The following is a 22,222-nucleotide window of genomic DNA, read 5'->3' on the forward strand; positions in this document are numbered from 1 at the left end:
CGTTGACTCTGCTGGCAGCAGGACCATGCGGTTTTGCTGTGTCTGCACCTTGGTCTCCAATCGCTAGCTTTGAAGGTGTGAGAGGCAAGACAAGGGGCACTCACCATTTGTACGGACAAATTTAGCAGGCAGTGCACGGCTCCGGATCCAGTCATTGTGGCGAGGGCAGCTTCCTGATCCCTAGATGGCAGCTAAGGTGGCCAACAGTTGTGCGCTAGCTTCCTGATTCTTCATCTTAAATAGCAACTGCCTGGCAGGCCCGCTCTTCAGGGTGGCTCTGAGCATCGTCCTGGAGGCTCAGAATAGAGCCTGCTTTGCGGCCCTTCCAACTTCTCCTGTATCAATTCCTTTTTACTTGAAATTCGGTTTCTGTTTTGTTTCACTGAACACTGACTGATAACATTACGTACCTTGCTTACTCCTTCAAGAAATACAGAGCCTAGGCCCAGTGTGTCCCCGTCGAACATCAAAGCCCACCCTCTCTTTGGGGGAGAGTCAGGGAATGAAACTTGTCCTGCACCTCGTCAGCACAGATAGCCAAGCCGTGTTGGGGAGGAGGACCGAGCTGGCTCAGCTGACGGGCTGCCTGGCATTCACTCACATGTTGCCCTGTTCGGTGCGCCTCTTCCCTCCTCACTAAGCCAGGGCAACTTTCACCTGATTTCCCAAGAGAACATATGCAGGAGCCAATAAAGGAGCCAATTATTGGTTTTCAGTCCCCAAAGCCTAAGCTTCAAGATCCCAGACACTACAATTCCCTGGCTGGGAGAGGCAGACAATCAGAGAGGAAATGAAGGAGCTCAAACATACTAAGTACCTGCGAAGGCCCTGAGTAGCTCTGTTCCTCTCTGCCCTCATCCCCAGGCCGAGTCCTGGGGTGGCTGCAGTGAAAGATTATAGAGACCCCACATCACCTGGAAATCCTGGGGCAGAGGGATTCTTGTGTCCTTTCAGGGGGAGTGTCTGGAGAGGCCCTTGGGGTTCCCTGCGCCCAGCATGGCATAGGAGCAGGTGAAATGGCTGCATGGGTTCTCTGAGCAGCCAGGCATCCCAGCACACTACTGGGGCAGCCTCAGGTACGCGTCCACCTGAGCTGCAGGGAAGCAGGGGGGCCAGGGAGGGGAGAGGGGTGTGCCCAGGACCCCAGGATGGAGCCTCGGAGACCTTTCCCACTGGCGACTGAAGGACAGCTAGAACAAGCCCGAAAGGAAGCCACACTGTGTTCACAGCCCTGAGAACCAGAGCTTCCCCTCACCTACCAGTGCCCATCCCTCCACAAGGCTACAGAATCCGGGACTTAGGCAAAACCTCAGAAAAATGATTTTTGTGGGGATGGAGACGGTGAGTACAATACTCCTCAATTAAAGGAAATAAAGTTGTCACCAGGGCTTGAAATTGAATTAAATCCAAAATCCAATTATACAAAACATGTAGTTACACTTCTTGCACCTAGGCCCTGAGTGTTGTGCACCTTCCAGTTCATCTGTCACTGGCCCTCGAGAGTCACTGGTCTGAAAGAGGGGCCACCAACCTACAGCTGGGTCCATGGGCCAAATTCAGCCCATTGCACGTGTCTCTTTTTAAAAAATTTTCCTGCCTATTTTTTGTGACCTATTTTCAGTGTGCCTCTTTGCGTGGCTGTGTTTGCCAAGTTGCACAACTGCACAGAGACCGCTATGGGGCAAAGCCTAAAACATTTACTACTTGTCTCTTTACAGAAAAAAAATTGTCCACACCTGGCACAGAGCATGGGTTCTGCCTGGCTCCATGTCATGTCCTCCCTGGCACTCGGGTCCTTCTGCTGCCACCAGGGGGGCAAAGTCTCAAATCAAAATCAACGAGAAAGTTCTGCCTCCTTTCTCTTCTCTTACAAATGTATCTACTTCCAGTTCCAACTTCTCCTTCCCGAGCTACCCCGACCACTGGTTCTCTTTGGACCACTTTTCGGTCCCCTGTCTTGTCCCCCGTGACCCTGCACTTCCCTGGACCCTCCTGTTTCTGACTCCTATTCCCTATATCCTTTGTGGGCTTGTCCTCCTTGCCTGCCTTTAATGTCAGTGTTTTTTGTTTGTTTGTTTTGTTATTTTTTCTCAATCCTCAAGTCAGCATCTCTTAGGATTGTCCTTGGCACATGGGTCTCCCTCTAGTCACCCTGCCACACCACCAAATTCTTCTCAGGGGGACCTTGCAGCCTTCACCTGCAAGGAGGTGAGCTGGCCCGGGCAGCTGACTGACTTGAGGGGTTTATGCCCTTGGCGTGGGCAATACCAATACCTTAACACCTAAATGAGCTCTTGATTTTCTTCCTTTGGCTGCTGAATTAGTCAATATTGGCCTTGAACAAACAGCTCAAACAGTAGAATGATCACTTAGTGGACAAGCAATAGAAGGCACTGTAACCTAGTGGTTAATAATAGAGGCTCTCAAGTTAGATTTACAAGCTATAGATTTGAAGTTCTACCTCTTATAGGCTGAGAAGCCTTGAAGAAGCTGATTAATCTCTTGTGCCTCAATTTCTTCATCTATAAAATGGGGATAAGGTATGAGAATTTACAAGCTGACAATGGAAGTATAGTAAATACATCACATAAGCTATTAGCACTGGCCTCCAAATCTCAGCTTCTTTTTGAAATGAAATGCTTATTCCTCACCTTTAAAATAGGCTTAGGAATACCTACTTCCCACAGTTTCTGCAAGGACATGAGAAAATGTTATGGCACTGGCTTGTCATTGGCACTGAGATTTGTAGGTTCAAATTTATAAAAGAATTTTTCTTTTGAATCAGATTTTCAGAATAAACTACGCATGTTCTTTTCTATTTCTCTCCAAGCAGGAAACATGACTTGGTTCGACTTTGTGTGTTTTCAATCGACATTTCTATCTATTGAATTTTCCTTCTGATGACTGGACAGCGGCATCCCCCCGCCCCCGCCTTTGATAATTTCACAATCACAATACACAACCAAGCTGCTCAGCCAGATGAGTCAACTCAGGTGCCTTTTAGGTGTGATTTACATCAGTAGTCCTCAAACTTTAGTGAGGAGAGTTTGTTAAACCACAGATTCTTGGACCCATTCCCAGAAATTCTGATTCAATAGGTCTAGGGAAGTGCCCTCAAATTTGCATTTCCCACAACTTCCCAAGTGATGCTGAACTGATACTTCTGGACCAGCGACCACACTTTGAGTAGCACTGGTCTACACAGTCAAGGTGAGAAGGCTTTGGGTAATGAGTCAGCATCAAATAGATGTTGATAAGTGTTGATAAGGATAAGTGTTGCCAAACAAATGATAATGGGCTGAGACCATTTCCTTTATACATATTAAACCTGTTTTTATATTTTTACTTCATGGATGTCTTTAAAAATTAGTACCAGTATTCTCTGGATCATCTCTATGACTTTGCCCTCTAAAGTAACAGACACAGCCACTTTTTTAAATTGATTTTTAGAGAGAAGAAGGGAAAGAGAGCAAGGAACACTGATTGCTTGTTGTAAGCAATGCATTGCTTGTTTATGCATTCATTGGTTGATTCTTCTAGGTGCCCTGACTGGGACTGAACCTGCAAACCTGGCATATCAGGATAACCAACTGAGCCACCGGGGCCCACTCATTTTCTGACTGGAGCTACTACAAAGCTCTTTTTCTTTTATGTAGGTTAGCAGTTGACTTCTCAAACCTACATGTAGAATTTTTTAAAATTTTAATCCAACTTTCAGGCTGGTCATTTTGAAACTTCCATTTTTTCTAACCCATTAGCTATTCCTCCTTGCTTTCTTTCAACTCTCCCTCTTTTTCATTTCAGCTGATTTTGTTTCTTTTTTCCAGCTCTATTGAGATATAATTGGCCTACAACATTGTGTAAATTTCAAAATGTGGGACATAAACACCACTTTATGTTTTAAAATTTTAATGACTGCATCAGATTTTTAAGAGGTGACTAATGTTGTTTTTTTACACAATCTGATCATTTGAACTTTCAAAGGTTTGAAATGTCCTTGAGCCATTCCTATGTGACTGTTTATTTGCACGGCAATCATGGCCATCTGGGAACCTGAACTTGGCACACCATTCACAGATCTGCTCAAGGGCAGTTCTTATTCAGCTTTCAGAGTCATAGAAGCTAGCAGAGCACCTAACACAAGGGAGGCATTCCATAAATATTTGTTGAATGAAGAAATACAAAGACAAACAGGTTAACCTACTAGTCCACTCTGTTCTTCCCTCTGAAATTTTATGAACTTATTGTCTTGTCCTTCTTGGGATAGCGATCACATGGAATTTTAAATTGAGTTGTTTTCATATTTCACGTGTTATATTTCATTCGTGAATGAAATATAAATAAATATAAATGGATAGAAATCCATAAATGGATAGAAATTTCCCTGACCTCCCCACCCCCAAAGCGTCTCACAGATGGTTCCTGCCAAGTGAAAACACCTGTGGAAATAAGCTATTATTACTTCCTTCTTTCTTAATTTTAAAAGACTTAAGTTCAAGTGTCTCTTTTAAAAAAAAACAACAAAAACAAACAAAATCCACAATCATAAATTTCTTAGCTAAGTGTAATGTTGTAAATAGGGAAAAAGTTACTCATATCTAAGCAAAATATTCTAACAGGCTTTTCCCAGAGATCTAAGACATTGAAGCAAAGGTGAGGAGATGGGAAGAGGTAGGGGAACGTGGGAAATTATCTGGGGAAAGGGGAGGATCCAGTCGGAAGGATTTCAACAACCCACATAGTAAAACCTTAACAAGGAGAACACTGCCAACTGAAAGATGCTTACCTTTGCACCCCTCACAGGTCAGGGCATTGTAGTGGTACCCAGATGCTCTGTCTCCACAAACGACACACAGCTCATCTCCTTTTATTCTCCCTGCTGATGTGCCCATTCGGGCCTTCTTCGTGACAGGGATCTCTACTAGACCAGCCTCTCCCTGGTAGAGAGTCTCAGCTGGCATTGGTTTGAGTTCGTATATTCCAGGAGAGTACCATTCTTCAGGCTGCTGGGGGTAGAAACCCAGGTTGGGATAATAGGATGATGAGGAAATCTGTGGTTGAACTTGGGGAAACTGAATATTGTTGTATTGTGAGTACGATTCCACTTCTAGATTCTGTCCCAGGGGGCCCGCTGTTGGTTCTGTGAGTACACCTGGACAGAGTGATGATAAAACTGGAATGAACATTATCATTCTATACATTAGAGAGGCAGTTTAGCATGCAGTACATTTAGCGCCCTGGCGGGGTTGGGGAGTTCCCGGTCGACCCCTCCTTCCCTTAAAAATATTAAAAAAAAAAAAAAAAAAAAAAGAGTGTGGGCTCTGACTAGAAACTGAAATGTTTAACTACATAAAAATTAACAACTTTTTTACACCAAAAAGTTTGCACAAAGAATTAAATGACTAAATTATACGCTCATAAAAATATCTACAACATAAAAGACAGACCAAATACTCATAGCATTATGTAAAGAGTTCTTGCAAACCAGCAAGAAAACATTCAACATAGAAAATTGAACAAATAGGAACATTTTAAAAACAAAAACAAAAAGACTTAAAAAAGCATTCAACATGGAGAATATTTAATGTTCCATGGGAAAATGATGAAAGACGTGAATGGTCAGTTTTTAGAAATAAAAAACACAAGTGCGTTAAAAAGATATAAAAATGTGTACATCCTTGCCAACAATTAAATTTAAATTGAAATGACAATAGAAAATATCACAATTTTCACCCTTAAATATATAAAAGTTAAAAAAGTTTGACAACACACACTCTGGAAAGCAAAGTTCTTGGAGGGCAATCTGTCACCCACTTTCAGCATTTACAATTCGAACACTCTTTGAAGCCAACAATCCTCAGCTAGAAAATTGCTTTCAAAGATATACTTGCAACTGAATGAAAAAAAATATGTTTGTGTAAAGTGTTCATTTGCAGCAACATCTGTAAGAACCATAAGTTGAAATGATTTAAATATCCACCAATAGGAGTCTAGCTAAATAAATTATATTATACCCATACAATGAAATACTACGTAAATGTGAAGCAATACGTGTGCCGATATGGAAAGGTTTCTATAATATGGTGCTTTTTGAAAAAATTAAGCTATAGAATAAGGTGTATATTTTTGAGAATGTTAAAAAACACTGTGTGCAGAGACTTCCGCCAAGATGGAGGTATAGGTGGATGTGCCGTGCCTTCTCACACAACCAAGTTTAGGGACAACTAAATATTAGCACCAGAGAACACAACCAGAACACAGAAAATTGAACTTTTCGGAAGTCCGTTAACAACAAATTCTTCAGCCCGACCGGTAAGGGGCGAAATCGGCGTCTCGTGAGGAGTTGCACGGGAGGGCTCCGGTCGGTGGACCCAGGCGCGGAGTCCAGACGCGCGAAGTCCAGACGCACGGGTTCCAGGCCCAGGGTTGGACCTAGTGAGCGACCGAGCGACCCACCGGGTGAGCGACTGCTGAGGAGACGGTGGGGAGGCGGTGCTGCGTGTTGACTGCGGTTGCCTGTCTGCGGGCGAGCGGACGGGTGAGGGAGTGGGCGGTTGGACCAGCCGCAGCGGGTAAAGAGCGCCGCCATTTCCCCGCTCTGACCACGCCCCCACATACAGCGTCACAACCCAGCGACCTGGGACTCCAAGGCGCCGCTTCTCACACTTAAAGGGCCAGAACAGACCAAAAATGTCGCAGGAAGACCTCAAAGCCCCAGAGATAAATCTAAGCGACGAAGAAATAGCAAAACTCTCAGACGCACAGTTTAAAACACTGGTCATCAGGATCCTAACAGATCTGGTTGACTATAGCCACAAATTAGAGAAACATATGAAGGCTAAACTAAGGGAAATGAATGGAATTCCACAGGAAACCCATAGAGATGAAAAGGAAACTGGGACTCAAATCAATGGAGTGGACCAGAAGAAAGCAAATAATGGCCAAACAGAAAAGAGTCAAGGAGCAAGAATTCAAACAAATGAGGAGAGTCTTAGGAACCTCCAGGACATCTTTAAACGCTCCAATATCCGAATTATAGGGGTACCAGAAGGGGGAAAGACACAACCACCAGTGGAAAACTTATTTGAACAAATAATAAAAGAAAATTTCCCCAATCTGGCAAAGGAAATAGACTTCCAAGAAATCCAAGAATCTCAGAGAGTACCAAAAAAGTTGGACTCAAGAAGAAACACACCAAGGCATATCATAATTACATTAGCCAAGATTAAAATGAAGGAGAGAATCCTAGAAGCAGCAAGAGCTAAGGGGACAATCACCTACAAAGGAGTCCCCATCAGACTGTCAGCAGATTTCTCAAAAGAGACCTTACAGGCAAGAAGGGGCTGGAAAGAAATATTCCAAGTCATGAAATCTAAAGACCTACAACCAAGATTGCTCTATCCAGCAAAACTTTCATTTAGAATGGAAGGACAGATAAGGTGCTTCTCAGATAAGATCAAATTCAAGGAGTTCATCATCACCAAGCCCTTATTATATGAAATGTTAAAGGGACTTATCTAAGAAAAAGAAGTTAAAGAAACATGAACAGTGAAAGAACAACAAGCTCACAGTTATTAACAACCACACCTAAAACGAAAGCAAACTAAAAGAACAGCTAGATCAGGAGTGGAAACATAGAAATGAAGATCTCAAGGAGGGTTAGCAACAGGGGAGTGGGAGGAGGAGAAGGGGGGAGAAGGTACAGAAAATAAGTAGCATAGACAGTAGATAGAAAATAGATGGGGGGGGGGGGGGCAAGAATAGCATGGGAAATATAGAACCTAAAGGACTTGAGACACATGGACATAAACTAAAGGGGGGTAATGGTGGGGATGGGGGGGCAGGGTGGAGGGGAATGAAGGGGGGAATAGAACAACTGTAACAGCATAATCAATTTAAAAAAATAAATTTAATTTAAAAAAAAAACACTGTGTGCACATGAGGGACTTCTTGACACAGGGCAGAGGGAATGGGGTGATGGCGATCGTGGGACATGAGGTCTCTGCGCTGCTCTCTCGGGTGGGAGACGGCACACACATGAAAGAATGTTGTGCCTGAAATTTGCCCATCTGGGTTCAAGTTCCAGCTTTATTTTACTATCTACTGTCTGTGTATGTGGACCATTCACTTAACATCTTTAAGTCCCTGTTTTCTCTTCACAGAACAAGATTTAATACCTGCCTCATTAAGCTGATGTAAGGATTCAATGAGGTAATGCATTCAAAATGCAAGTACTTTGCTAAATGTGTGGACACATAAAGTGCCAGATGAATTATAGCTGCCACCAAAATTGTAATAGTCATTATTCCCCCTGCCATTATAAAATGAGACCCTTATCTAGAAAACCTCTAGGTAATAGAAAACCATCAGGTTGTGACAATGCTTCCATTTCCTATCAACACAAACTGTGGCTCTTTAGAAAATAGCACTGTTTAAATTATACAGAACACTAAAACATTTCACAGACATAAATAAGATATAGGAGAGTGGACAAATGAGTCTGATTCTTCAACGCATAATCAGGCAACCCTAAACCAAAATTCCATCTCCACCCCTAAGAACAATGCAAACCGAGCAAATTACTTAGAGTGCTGATGACCCGTTTTTACAGCCGTGGGCATGGGGTGGAAGCACCTCTACGGAGGACGGCCGAAGACTGGGAAAACACAGAGCCACAGCTCCTCGTCTGAGACTCTGAAGTCACCTGTGTTTTCATACTCGGAGTCGTTGGACTTTAGAATAGAATACAGTACTGTTCCTCCCAGCACCGAACAGCAGTGCTGCCCACAATGAAGTGTCTGAACGCTCACAGTAAAAGGAATAAATGGGGGCCGAGAGTGCCCTCACATTCATTTAGGTCAGGTTTTGCCACTGAAGAAGCTGGCGCTACACTTTGGAAAAAACGCTTGGTTTTTGGAATTTGGGGAATTTGGAATTGTCAGTGAGGGGTTGTGAACCCATGCACCGATACAGGTGGAATGTTCTTCACAATGCTCGCAGGGTGGTTGTTACTATTATTACTACTATTACTTTTGGAAATTTTTTCTTCCTAGTGCCAGGCACTTGTATATTTTCACATGCTTCTCACAAAATCCTATGAGGTAAGTAACATTGTTACCCCACGTACAAACGAGTAGCCTGTGGCACAGCGAACTTCGGCAACTGTACTCAGGTAGGTACCTCGGTAACTGAGCTTTGAACTCTGGGAGTCCGACTTCAAAGCCCATGTGCAGAACTGTCCCTCTCGGGGATAACTTCAGATGTGTGATGCTTTAGAGCATGATAGTAAAGCCTTCCTCTTCCTGTCTGAGTTTCTCAGTCTCTTCACTGCTCTGCTGGCGGATAACCTCTCGCTAGATCTGTAGGGTAGATCTGTGATCCTACCCTTTCTCTTCTAGCCATTCCTTAAATGTTCCCCTTAAATGTTGCTGATTCCCGACTCAGGAACTGCTTCCTGAGCCTGGGGCTGCCTGCAATACATCCATCCCCTCTGAGGGCTTTGTCTCACTAGTATTCACTTACCTCTCAATTTCCCTTTAAGTATACTTTCTCTTAGAAGTCTTCCCAGAGTCCGAGTCCCTGCTAGTTCTGGCTCTGAACCTAGTTATATGGCACTTAGCTTCCCCGCCTGGGCCAACCTTTGCTCATCTGTAAAGACGCCATACGGGATAATCTTACAGTTCTTCTTTATACCTAACATGTCTGTACATGTATGACTAACAGGCCATGGGCATTCAAATTCAGAGCCTGACAATGGCAAAGTGGAGTATATGCATATTTAATGTTTGCTACAAAGAATGCTTTCTGCATTGACCCAGGAGTGACTGGCAGAGCACAAAGCATACAGTATCTGTGTAGACATCAACTTCTTCTCTCATGCTCGACTTGTCTACATAAAACCAGCATAGAGTCAGAACATCGAATAGGCAAAAAGATTGGTCTAAGGACCACAACATGGAAGAACATAAATATATGGAATTATGGCAGGAAAAAAGTAAAGATATAAAATTCTGATTTATTTAATAATTACAGGACTAAAATTTCTGCACTGAATAGGATCGCAAAGAACTTAGCATTAAAAACAGTTTTAAGGTCAGTCATGTGACCTGATAGCCAGATTTTGTCCTCCGAACCATCTTACCCCTAATCTACTCCGCATCGCCACCCCCAAGCCCAGTTCCTCTCCGCCCACACTTCCAGGAAGGTGAAGCAACTTGTCTGAGGCCAATCAGTTAGTGACAGAATCTGGATTTGTAGAAACCAAGGAAATGTGTACGTTTTTCTCCTCTCATGACAATTCCAAGATCTGTGTGCATCATTTCAACAAAACAAAACTCTTTGTAATCAAGAGACACCATGGAGTCCCAACTCATCAGATCCTGGTAGCAATACTATCAATCTCTGGAATTGTGTCAGTTAAAATGGGAGGCTTTCCCAAGGACATCACTTCGATTACATGAAACAAGTAGTGGTAAGAATAGGAGACTGGCACATGTGAATAACGCCTGTATTCCCAAAGCACACGTACTGAATACTTCGAGTATTTCATTGTCCCCACTGAGTCTCTACAGAGTAGAGACAATAAATATACAGGCAACTTACAATAAAGTAACCCCACCATGGCCAGCATATTTCAAAATGGGATACTGAACAAATTCCACTGTGAACTGACCGTGAGACCTTGAACTACTGCCAAACATTTTTGTCTTGATTTCTTCCATAAAATGGGGCTATTAACAACACCCAGCCTTGCTATCTCAGAAGGCAGTTCTGGCTATAAAATAGTCCTTGAGGAAAAGTTTTGACAAGTTGAGTGCCATAAAAAGACATGTTTGATTCCTGAAGAAATGCAAAACTCCGACTCTAATGACAGTTAATTGATAAGTAGTAATTGTTAATATCTCTCAGTCTGTTTTGATGACATAAACGATAGGGTACTTGTTCACTTATGGGCATATATTGAACACTTACCATTCACCAGATACGGTGCTAGGCACCAAGGATAAAGCAGTGAATAAGGCAGGTAGACCACAGAGAGAAAGGCCACTCCTGTGCGTGTGCATGTGCATGTGCCGCAGGGGGCATGTCAAAGACTGGGATACAACCAAGGGAACAAACACAGGAGTTTCTGATAGAGCAGAAGGAGAGGCAGGTCAAGTTTAGAGTATGCTTTCTGAAGAGGTAAATTTATTTCTACTTGAATAATTTAAAGATGTATATACATAAGTTTGAATTTGTGGGGGTTTTTTTTTTGGAATCAGCTTATCAAGCAATTGAAAAATTTGGATTCCTTATTACAGAAAATTCTACATGAATACGAGTATGAGAGTTGAGGAAAGAGTTTTTAAAGGGGAACACTTGAATAGGTTCCAGGGGAGTCTGAGACCCCCTGCAGAGGAAAACAAATTCTGGGCAGAGAGACTGTAGCATTTAATAGCTTCTCTAGAAGAGTACCGTCTAAGGGAACTCTCCGAGATGATGGAAGCACTCTATGCCTATCAACACATTAGCCACCAACCATATGGAATAGTCAACATTTGAGACATGGCTAGCAATAATGAAGAAATGAATTTTTCATTTAATTTTAAATAATTAAAATTTAAAATGAAGTAGCTACATGTGGCTAATGATATCACAACAGTGCAGCTCTGAGGAGTTCGTGGTCAGAACCACTGTGCCTCGCAGGGCAGAACAGGGTTCACGTAATAGCAATGGCACTTTCCCAGGACCTCACAGCTTCGGAGCCGGTAGCGGGTCCAGGTTTTACCCAGGTTTCCTTTCTGGCACTGAGCTGACCACAGTAAACATATCACGGGTGTTTGCTAAAATGTCTCATGAAAGGGAAAATTGCCTTCTCTGCCTCATTTACTCCCTAATTCATGCATTCTTAACTATAGGACACAGCTTCATTTGTGGAGTTGTTTGCTTTTCCTGGTGCCAGGGTGCTGGTGGCCACCTCCTGTGCCAGGTCTGTCTGAACTCCCCTGGGTAGAACTGATCTCTCCAACCCTCTGTACACACCTCTACCACAGTGCTTGGACGCAGGTTATAATCATTTGTGTTTGTTTATAGGCTTATTTTCCATGCTGAACTGGAAGTGAAATGATGTGCTGGTTACAAGGGTCCCACCTCATGGACAGCTCTGGATGCCATTCACCCACAATTTGCTAAATGTATGAACTTGCTGAAGACATTGAACTTCTTTAACCTTCTGTCCTCCAGAAAGCTGGAATAATATATAGTCAAATGAGAGGTTTTAGTGAAGACATAGGCAGACAAAGAACGTAAACTGCACAGTGCCTGACACAGCATCAATGTTCAATACATTTTTGTCACTGTTGGGGCTAGACTGGGGACTCTCTGGAGTATCACATCAGAATATATTCCCTTTCTGAGTCCTGGCACCTTACACAAAGCCTGACACAGTGTAAATGTTTAATAAATGTCAAATGGAAATAATAGAAATTTACTTCCCTAGCCTTTCAACTAACTTCCATTTCTAAATAGTCGTTCATTTTTTAAAATTTAATCTTTATTGTATTTTTTTCCATTACTATTTCGTCCCCTTAACCCCCGCCCCCCAGCAATCACCACTCTGCAGTCCACACCCACCAGTCACTTTTAAACATCACATTTAAACAAACTAGTATGCTGCCAAGCCTGTGGTAACAATATGTTCGATACTGAAATTACTGTAGAGTTCCTCTTTTAGCTGGAAATTTAAAAGGTAAGGTGCTATTTTGAGAAGAATATTAAAACAGACAAAATATACTGTCTTCATTCTAACCCTACACTTCAATTATAATCCACGTTTTGCTTCAGAAACAATAAATAGCTTAGGCCTAAAGCTGAACTCTTTGCTCATTTGATTTTCCATAGACTATTAGGAGAAATAAATAAGCTGTGAAAGCAGTTCAGAAAATAAGTGTTCCCTCCCTTATCTCTTTTGACTTTTCTCCCCACAACCGACGGTTTGAAACAGGCCTTCTGTCTCTATCCCTGGACGCACTTATCATACACAAGCCAGTGAGACAAGATTTCCGTGAAGCAGCACTTCTCTTTGCTCCTGGGGGCGCGCGCTGAGGTCTCTGTTCTGCTCTCCTCTTTACTTCTATTCCCCCCAGTTTGTAAAGCTGCTGACAAGCCACATAACAGATCTCGCCAACCTCTGGGAACTGACAATTGCCATTTTTAAAACACTGCATTAAATAATACACTTTACAATGCTATTTCAAGGGTCTATGAGCATTCAGGTTAGAACTGCCCAGTGTTTCACTGGAAACAATGGTGCTAATTTTACATAACATCTAATGAAGAATTTTAGGAAAAACCTACTTAGATCTAATCTCAGTCAAATACCTACCTGGAGGCCTATAAAAATCACCCTACCCCGACTTCCCACCCCAGTCTTTTGGTTCTGACCAAGCCATCTTTGACAGAGATCTGTCAGCACGAACTCCTTTCCAACCCAAGCCCAGGTGCAGAAGCCCAACCGAGAGCAGCGAGAAGCAGTGTCCTACCTTTAGCAGGCTTCATGCTCATCATTTCCATGATAAACCCCGACGGTGTGCAGCTGTGGTGAGGACTAATTTGAACGGGATTTTCTAACTCCTGAAACTGCATTACCATTCTTACCTTATTCCCAGCAACTGAAAATGAGACTAGGGAAGGAGTGACCGAGGCCAGAGGTTGTGTGGCTTACTGATTAACTTCATTACTGAGCAGAATATTTGTAAATGTTTATGAGAAAAGTCCTCGATGCCAAATTGCCTAGTAAGCTGGAAAGCGGCCTCTTAGATTAACATTTTGGGGTAACGCTTTCCACTTTAAGAAATTTCACAGGGTATATTTCTGTTCTGTTGTTCTAAAAGTGGATTTGGGGAATCAAGTGCCAGGTTCCAGGTAAATTTGTTCCTATGGAAAGGCTACTGAATGGCATAGTTTTGTAACAACGGGAAGCATGAAAGCATGAAGCTTCACAGTGTGAAGCCACTTGATCTGGGTTTATACCCAGTGTTATGGTGGAATCATGCTCCCCCCAAATCCATATGTTGAAGTTCTAACCCCGGTACCCCAGCAGGTGACCTCATTCGGAGACAGGGTCTTCACAGAGGTAATCAAGTTAAAATGAGGTCATTAGGTTGGTTCCCAGTCCCGTAGGACCGCGGTCCTTATACTAACAGAAGTTTGGAACAGGGAAGGACACACGCGGAGAAGACATTGAGAAGAGACACAGAGATGCAAACAGTCGTCAGTCAGTGCCTCCGAGGCTCTCCAAGGCCAGGAACAGATGCTCCCCTCACAGGCCTCAGGAGGAACCAACCCCGCCAGCACCTGCCGTCTGGACTTCTTGCCACCAGCATGATGACATGATGCTTTTCTGTTGTTTTAGCCACCCAGTAGGTGGTATTTCACTACAGTAGCTTTTATTTTATCCACACCTGAGGACACACTACTGATTTTAGAGAGAGGGAGAGAGGGAGAGAAGCATCGACGTGAGAGAGGAACCTCAACAGACTGCCTCTTGCATGCACCCTGACTGGGGACTGAACCCGCAACCTAGACACACATGTCCTGGCCGGCGATGGAACCCGCGACCCTTCAGTTTGCAGGATGCTGCCCCAACCAGCTGTGGCGAGGGCTGCAGCAGCTTCAACAAACTAATACATTCAAGCTCACCCGGTGTTCACTCGCTCTGTGGACTGTGCACAAATTCCTGAACCGTTTCCTGCCTCAATTTCCTAAGAATCGGACAATCTCATAAAATTATTATGAAAATTAAATAATACTGTGGATACCCATCATTATATTGATGCAGTGATTATTCAGCTTTGGACTCATGTTTTAGGGTAGCTTGCATATTGAGTAGGAATAATTTCTGCAGCATAACTACTAGATGTCAAGCTTGTGACCGTGGATCCTTTTTCGAAGAGGGGGCTTTAGAATAGGACTCAGTAGGCCCAGGGTGGAGCTCAGGCATAATGCAAGCAGATGCACTGAGTCACCTTAGGCCGGCCTCTCAGCCTCTGCAGGCCGCATCTGTGTACATCAACGGGTGGTAAAACACAGATAGTTCCTGCCCTACTCCCCTCATAGACCTGCTGTGAAGGTGAATGACATAATAAATATCAAAGCAGTTTTAAAAGGCAAACATGACCTATATAAATGTAGTAATCATTGCTAAGATGTTTCTACAGCCTGTACAAGGTTAGTGTGGTTTCACATGCATTATCTCTCCTGGTCCTTATTTGCACCCTTTGAGGAAGCTGTTATTTATGATACCCACTCTCTCTACCCTATTTTACAGACTCAGAAAAGCAACTCAGTGAAGTTCAATGAGCTGTCTGACGTCACCCAGTTATTAAGGGATAAAACTTAAACTTTAACTAAGGTCTTCTGACTCAAAACCCCTTGGCTAAAAAACTAAAGCACACTTGTCCTAATTGCGGAGAAAGAAGAGTAATGGCCCATGGGTGTATTTCAATTGGAATTGCTCAACCAAGGCTTACCACTGGCAAAGCTGCTCACAATCCTATTTACTCCTGACCTCATGCTCCTCCCCTCACGGTTCGAGCTCTCCTGGCCTGGAGAGGACTTGAGGTACAAGAGGCACCCGCAGGCTGTGAACTGGGGCAAGCTACCTCTGAACTGTCTATTTCAAGAATTCTGTGCTCAGTTTTTCACTGGTCAAACAAATGGGTCTGTCTGTTACCCTCTGAAACTTATATATTAAAAAAGAAAAAGAAAAAGTGCAGGATAATTTAGCTAATCTAAGAAAATTTCATTGCTGAATGAAATCTACTCAAGATGTTCTCATAATTAGACTAATTGGATCTCTTTGTTTCTCTCAGTGATGACCAACTGCCTCGTGTTATTTTTTTCTTCTAAAAATATACTTTTTGGGGGGGGTGGAAGAGAGTATAGGGGGATAAACAGGAACTTGACTCAGGATGGGGAACACACATGTAATATACAGATGATGTGTTACAGAACTGTGCCCTGAAACCTGTGTGACTTTGTTAACCAGTGTCACCCCAATAAATTCAATCAAAAAATAAAAAATCCAAGTGAACATCATTACTGAAAGACACCTGTTTTATACCACAACTAGGAATAAGTAAGTACTAAAGATTAAAAAAGTGAAAGCATTTTCCCCCTGCAGTTCTGTAATGTCTGAAAGAGTACCCACTACCCATATGTGGCTACTTAATTTAAATTAAATAAATTAGAACCAGGTTCTCAGTTACACCAGTCAAGTTTTAAGTGTTCTGAAGCTACATGTGGAGAGTGGCTACTGCATTGGACAAAGTAGGTCTGGAACATCTTCATCACCACAGAACGTTTTACCAAACAGCGCAGCGACAGACGGTACTTGGGAGCAATGTGAATGACACACCAGTCAGGGCAGGTGGGGGCATCAGCTACGAAGCTATGAAAAAAGGAACCTCCTGGAGTATATGTGGGCAATGCTGTTCTGAGAAAGATCCTTGAGACAGGACTTGGCCAACGGACTTGGAGTGGTACAATCTTCTTGGGAAGCTTTTCTCCACCCAGGTGAACAGGAATACTCTCTTAGCCTGGATCCTCAATCATGCAGTTCTGATTCTTGCCCTGATCACATTTTAGTTCCCCACTTACTATCTAGAGAACCTTAAGCAGATTATTTAACTCGTTTAAATCTCCACTTTCTCACCAGTAGATGGGGAATCTCGTAATGGTATCTACCACATAGGAGTGTTGTAAAATTAGTATTAATGGCGAACAGAGTACTTGTGATATGCCAGGCATTCTTCTGAGAACTGTAATAAGTAAAGCAAGTATCCTGAATAAAGTTAACGAATTTGCCTAAAGCCACATACTAGTCAATGGCAGAGATGGGACTGAATGTGGGAAGTCTGTCTGCTTAAAAATCTAAAATGTACTCAGCATGATGCCTGATACGTAGAAAGCGCTCAAGAATTGGTAGTTGTTGGCATTATCGCAATTCTTTTTATCACTGTCAAGGAATGAATTTGCAATCTGATTTTATGGTCAACCTTTCTCAGCTCAGTTCTTCCGAGTGCCCCTGAGATTTGTGTCTGAGCCTGTGAAGTTAAGAGCCCTGGATGGCAGGGGTGCACGCACCAGCTGGCCCGCCTGTCTATCATTCTCTGCCTCATACAAGCCATGCATGCCCATTCTTACAAAGGCACTAATATATTTTACAATGAAGAAATGCTTTTTAGATCATTCTTTTTTTTCACCCATTTCTTAACTTCACTAATAAAAACACCAGATCTAAGATTCCTGGGAGACCAAAAACCAAAGCTGTGGTGAATTAACAAAAGTCTCAAAGACCGCTTAAATTTGTAGAAGAGATGTGGATAAGAAATATTTAAGTTATACTCGAAGCTCCATTTTTTATGGTATCTTTCCATGTTCTGCAAACTTTCGGCTTCACCTGAGTTAAACTCAGTGAGGTGAACAAATGCCTGAACTCAAATGTCAGGAATATTCCACAAAACTGCATCTCAGGACCTTTCATTGTATTTTTAAACATCTGGCTGACCCTGTAACACCAGGGATATTCTTTTAATTTAAGCAAAAAGACAGGCAAGAAACATATTCCAATAAAAATAAAGCTACCCAGAGAAAACAGGCATAAAGCGCTGACAGAAGCATAAAGTGATGAAAAATTGCTAAGAAAACGGAATCTGAGTGACCAGAATTATACAGGACACGCCTCCTGCCACTGGCTGGGCCTCCTTTGGAATGGGGCTTTGAGACACAGTAACAGACGAATATAAAAACATGGCTGCTCACACAGCTGTCGTGAGCAATGCTGTGGTGCCAAAATGAGAACATGCGTTTCTTTCCCAGGAGCACCCTGAACTGTATTTCCACAGCGTCGCTTTTCGTTGGCTCCTTGGAGTCTTTGCACTCAACAGTGTTAGGATAAACAGAACTTCCGCCTTTTAATGAGCAGAGTGGTGTTTATCATTTCAGCAATTTAAATAATAACAACTACATATCAAGCCCTGAACTAATGATACTGTTTGACGATGGCTGCAAGTTTCCAGAACACTTCCCCACACAGCCATTCCGTCCTCTCAAAAAGCTGGGAGGGGATGTCACTATTATCCCTGCCTTTTAGGGGAAAGAAAACTAAAGTTCAGAGAGTCTCCGTTGCCTCTGAGACTTTATTTCTCTCAATTTCACTGCTTATTTTCACTTACATTCAGTGAACCTCTCCCAGTATCGCTGAGCTGAGTGAGCTGGGCTCACTGCACTGAGAGTATTTGGTGTGAGACTTGTACCGTCTCTTGCTTATTCTGGGCTATTATTAGAATGCTCTTCTACTTAATCTGAAATTCTGTGATTCTTTTTGAGTTCTTAAACCATAGTTTGCTAAAAGAATACATAGATTTTAATCAACATGCTACCTTCTGCCCCACTCACTATGTCAAACCATGAGAAGCTGTGGACTTTGTCATGATTACCTTTTATTATGCACTAATTACATAAAGATCATGCCTTCTTCATTCACCAGAGAAGTCTCTCTTAGTGCACTGAATGAATCTTTGACCGAGTTTCCTGGCTTGCAGGACGTCCCACAGGGAAGGAGACTGAACTCTCCTAGGTCAGCATGTCCTTCCGTTCTGGGGCCTGTGTGTGGATTGAGTTACCGATGAGCTAGATTCCCATCTGGATCCGTCAGGGATATTCATGGCAGCGGATAAATTAAAGGCCCTCATGAGGTGATTCCAGCCCCATTTAAAAAATTCCCTTCTGTCCAAGCTTCTTTCCTTCTTTTCTACAAGGACCAGCCTAAGAAAACAGGACTATAGGGCAAGTCTGCACCCACCGCCAATCTTAGCCTTCCTGTGAGTGTTCCCATTACTGGGGCAAAGGCAGGGGGTAGTGCAGAATCCCGTTACACTGTGTGACAGACCCATCTGGTGTCACATGCTTTTGGCTTAGCTTTTCATTTCACGTGGAGCTTCAGTACATATCATGTTGACAGACCCACCTCGTGTTGACAGCCTGTCATTTCAAGAACATGCCACACATCCCTTTGTTTTCTGTCCCGAACTCCATTAATGCCTCCAGAGATTACCTGGCCCTGTTCCAGTGGGACCGGCAAAAGCACAGCCCAGAAGCGCTGGGGAGTTAATGTCCCCAGGGGCTAACCTCGACCAACTGGAGCCAGAGGTCAGTTAGTAAGTGTCCCCCTCCATAGTACCTCAGTGGACAATTCCCCAGGCCACTCTCAGTGGAACAAGCCCCTCTTGCCCATGGCAGTGATCTTCATAATTCAACTCATGGTGGTTTTCCCTCCTCTCTGCTCTCAAAGCCCCAGTCCTCTGCACCTGCCCTCTGAGTACACCTCTCACGTGAACTGCTGGCACACAGGTCCTGGCTTCGGCCTCTGGTTTTTGGGGTAACCATTTATGGACAACGGTCATGGAATTCCAAGTCTAGTAATCTCCTCTTACGAGTGCTGGTTCAGGGACATGCAAGGTTCAGAGCCCGTTCTCTAGACTCCTTCAACTGCCCTAAATAAGAGTGAGAAGACCCTTCCAAGTCCATTCTGGACTTTGGGCCTCTGCATTTGCTATTTCTTCCACCTGGAACGTTCTCCTTAGCTTGGCTTTCTTTCAGTCTCGGCTCAGCTTGATAACTCCCCAGGACCCTTTGTCTGACCATGACATTGAGAGCAGCCCCATTCTTCCGGTTACTATGACATCACCCTGGTTTGTTGTTTTGATAGCTCTTACCGCTGCCTGATGCTATCTTGTTTATTTATTTGCATGTTTCCTGAGAGTAGCCTCCACTAGGAGCTTGCCTGTCTTGTTTCCTGCTTTATTACGTCCACCAGTATACAGTCAGCGTTCAACATTTAGGTGGAAGAAATGACAGCCATCCACAAACTTCACTTGCCCTTGTTGTAACAACGTGACCACTGATTTTGATCTCACAGTTAGACCATTGGAAAAGAGTTTAGCTCTCTGGCTGGTTGGGCCCATGAGTTACCACTTCTGAATTTCTGCTATATTTCAAGACCCAAGAGTGGTAGAAGAGGCACTGTGGGTTCCTCATTCATGGCCACAGCCTTTTCCCTGGTGCTCTGTATCCTAAGCTCTGGGTGGGAGGTCCATAGAATCCATCAGTGTCACCAGGGCACAGAAGAAGATGGGCAGGAGGAATAAAGAGATAAAAATGCAAGTCTTCACCCCCTAATTTGGCATACCTTAGCTCAAGTATGTAGAATGGAGTGAGACAAAGACCCTGGGGAAAACAGATGTGGGGAAAAAATGTTTATCCCTGGCTCTAGAACTGTGGGAAAGGAGCCCCCCATGGTCACACATGGTTCAGATTTCTTTACTAGGAGAGGTGACCAAATAAAGATTTGAAAAAGCTGCTCCAGCTGAGAAGAATAGCTGTACATCGTGGCTTATGCATCTTGTGCTATCTAGTCTCAAGACCTTAAATGAAGTGTTAGGAAACTGGATAAGAATGTGGTCCAGCAAAGGAGACCTGAGAGAAAAAGCACACTGGGTGCACAAGTCACCAAGCTTCTTCAGCAATCACTTTCTGATGCTTCTCACCTGACAACGCCCTCCCCACTGCTTCTCTCCCTACTCACATCTTTTCACCGCATGCCGCTGAGGTCAACCTTCAACCTGATGCCCTTGCTCAGAGATCTTAACATGCAATCATAAAATTTCAGAGCAGAATATGGAGTTTTACAGTAATATGAGGGAAAAAAACCTTAAGTGGAATTTTCCTTAGTCTCTGATATGTACCCACAGTCTTAATTATCCTGTTCATTCTGAGTGGTAGAGCAAAAATTATAAAGATGTGTAGACGCTGGTTATTTTAAGGATTTGCGGGATAGGCCAGAAGCAAATGGTCAAGTAGCTGGACATGGAGGTAGGGGGCCTGCTGGCCTAGAATGCATCCACAGGATGAGGAAAAGGCAAATGAAGGAACAAGATGCAGCAAGTATGTCCAAAAACTGGCATTTCATAAATAATTACTGATGCCTGCAGTCTCTGAGTCACTGATAAGCATCTTTTGTTTTCCTTAACCTCTTTTCTCCTTCCCTTCTAATTATTTATGACTTGTTCTTATTTATCAGGTGCAAACTAGAGTTAATACAATATCATCACCACCTTTAAACGCTCTTATACTGTTTGGGGGCAGGTAGACATATAAACGGGTAATACAAATAATGACCTCCCCTTGGAAGGACATGATAAACCATTATACACTAAGGTGCTAACGACCTGCACGCAATAGCATAAACTATTAATATCTCCCAGGGACGTCTGTAATCGAATAGGGGATGGTGCCTTCAAACACTGACTTTTGTAGAATTTCAAGTGTTTGCATTTTCACTATCATTATCTACCACAGTCCATATATTAATGTAGAATGAATAACTGGGAGTATTCAAGTGCTCTTTCTTTTTAAAAAATATTTTATTCAGCCCTACCTGGTATAGCTCAGTGGATTGAGCATGGGCCTGTGAACCAAAGGATCACTGGTTCAATTCCCAGTCAGGGCACATGCCTAGGTTGAAGGCCAGGTCCCCCGTGAGAGGCAACCACACATTGATGTTTCTCTCCCTCTGTTTCTCCTTCCCTCCCCTTTTCTCCCAAATTAAATAAATAAAATCTTTGAAAAATACATTTTATTCATTCATTTTTAGAGAAAGGGGAAAGGAGGGAGAAACAGGAGAGAAACATCGATGGGAGAGAAACATCAAGTGGTTGTCTCTCACACGCCTCGAGCTGGGGACTGGGCCACAACCCAGGCATGCGCTCTGCCTGGGAACTAAACTGGTCACCTTTCGTTTTGTGGGACGAAGCCCAACCAACTGAGCCACATTGGTCAAGGCCAAGCTCTCCTAACACGCTACTATGCAAAAGGGAATTATTTTAGGACTGGCACGAAACTTCCCTGTCCCAACCAAACTTTACCTCTGATGCATCTTTGCTAATACTCCCAATTAAAACTGTTTATAATGATGTTTTTTCCATAAATGCATAAAGTGGAGCAATATATTATTTTATGGTGCCATCTAGTTACAGATCTACTGGAAACAACTTGGTACAATTTGTCCTCGGGCCAGTTGAAGTGACTAATCCTGCCACAGCGCCCTATATCCCCCAGCACCAGAAGGATGGAGGGTAGAAAACCTATCACAGAGCTATAACCCTAAGTAATCTCGGCCTGT

The 22,222-nt window shown here is 43.3% G+C and overlaps 1 protein-coding gene across 4 annotated transcripts in view; it reads right to left on the reverse strand.

Annotated features, from left to right (window-relative positions):
* The window catches only part of NR1H4 (nuclear receptor subfamily 1 group H member 4), a 71,360-nt gene that overhangs the window by 31,830 nt on the left and 17,308 nt on the right, over positions 1-22,222 (reverse strand). For 2 of the 4 annotated variants that reach the window (XM_037160828.2, XM_037160829.2), the window contains exon 4: positions 4,787-5,152. In XM_037160828.2, coding sequence (XP_037016723.2) covers positions 4,787-5,152 — 366 coding nt within the window. Of the gene's footprint in view, positions 1-4,786; positions 5,153-13,520; positions 14,431-22,222 lie in introns of those variants that run through there. The other 2 variants (XM_037160826.2, XM_037160827.2) reach the window with 2 other exon arrangements.

The sequence above is a fragment of the Artibeus jamaicensis genome, unplaced genomic scaffold (genome assembly GCF_021234435.1).
Source record: "Artibeus jamaicensis isolate MK-2021 breed Jamaican fruit bat unplaced genomic scaffold, CSHL_Jam_final contig_233, whole genome shotgun sequence".
In the NCBI taxonomy this organism is placed as follows: Eukaryota; Metazoa; Chordata; class Mammalia; order Chiroptera; family Phyllostomidae; genus Artibeus; species Artibeus jamaicensis.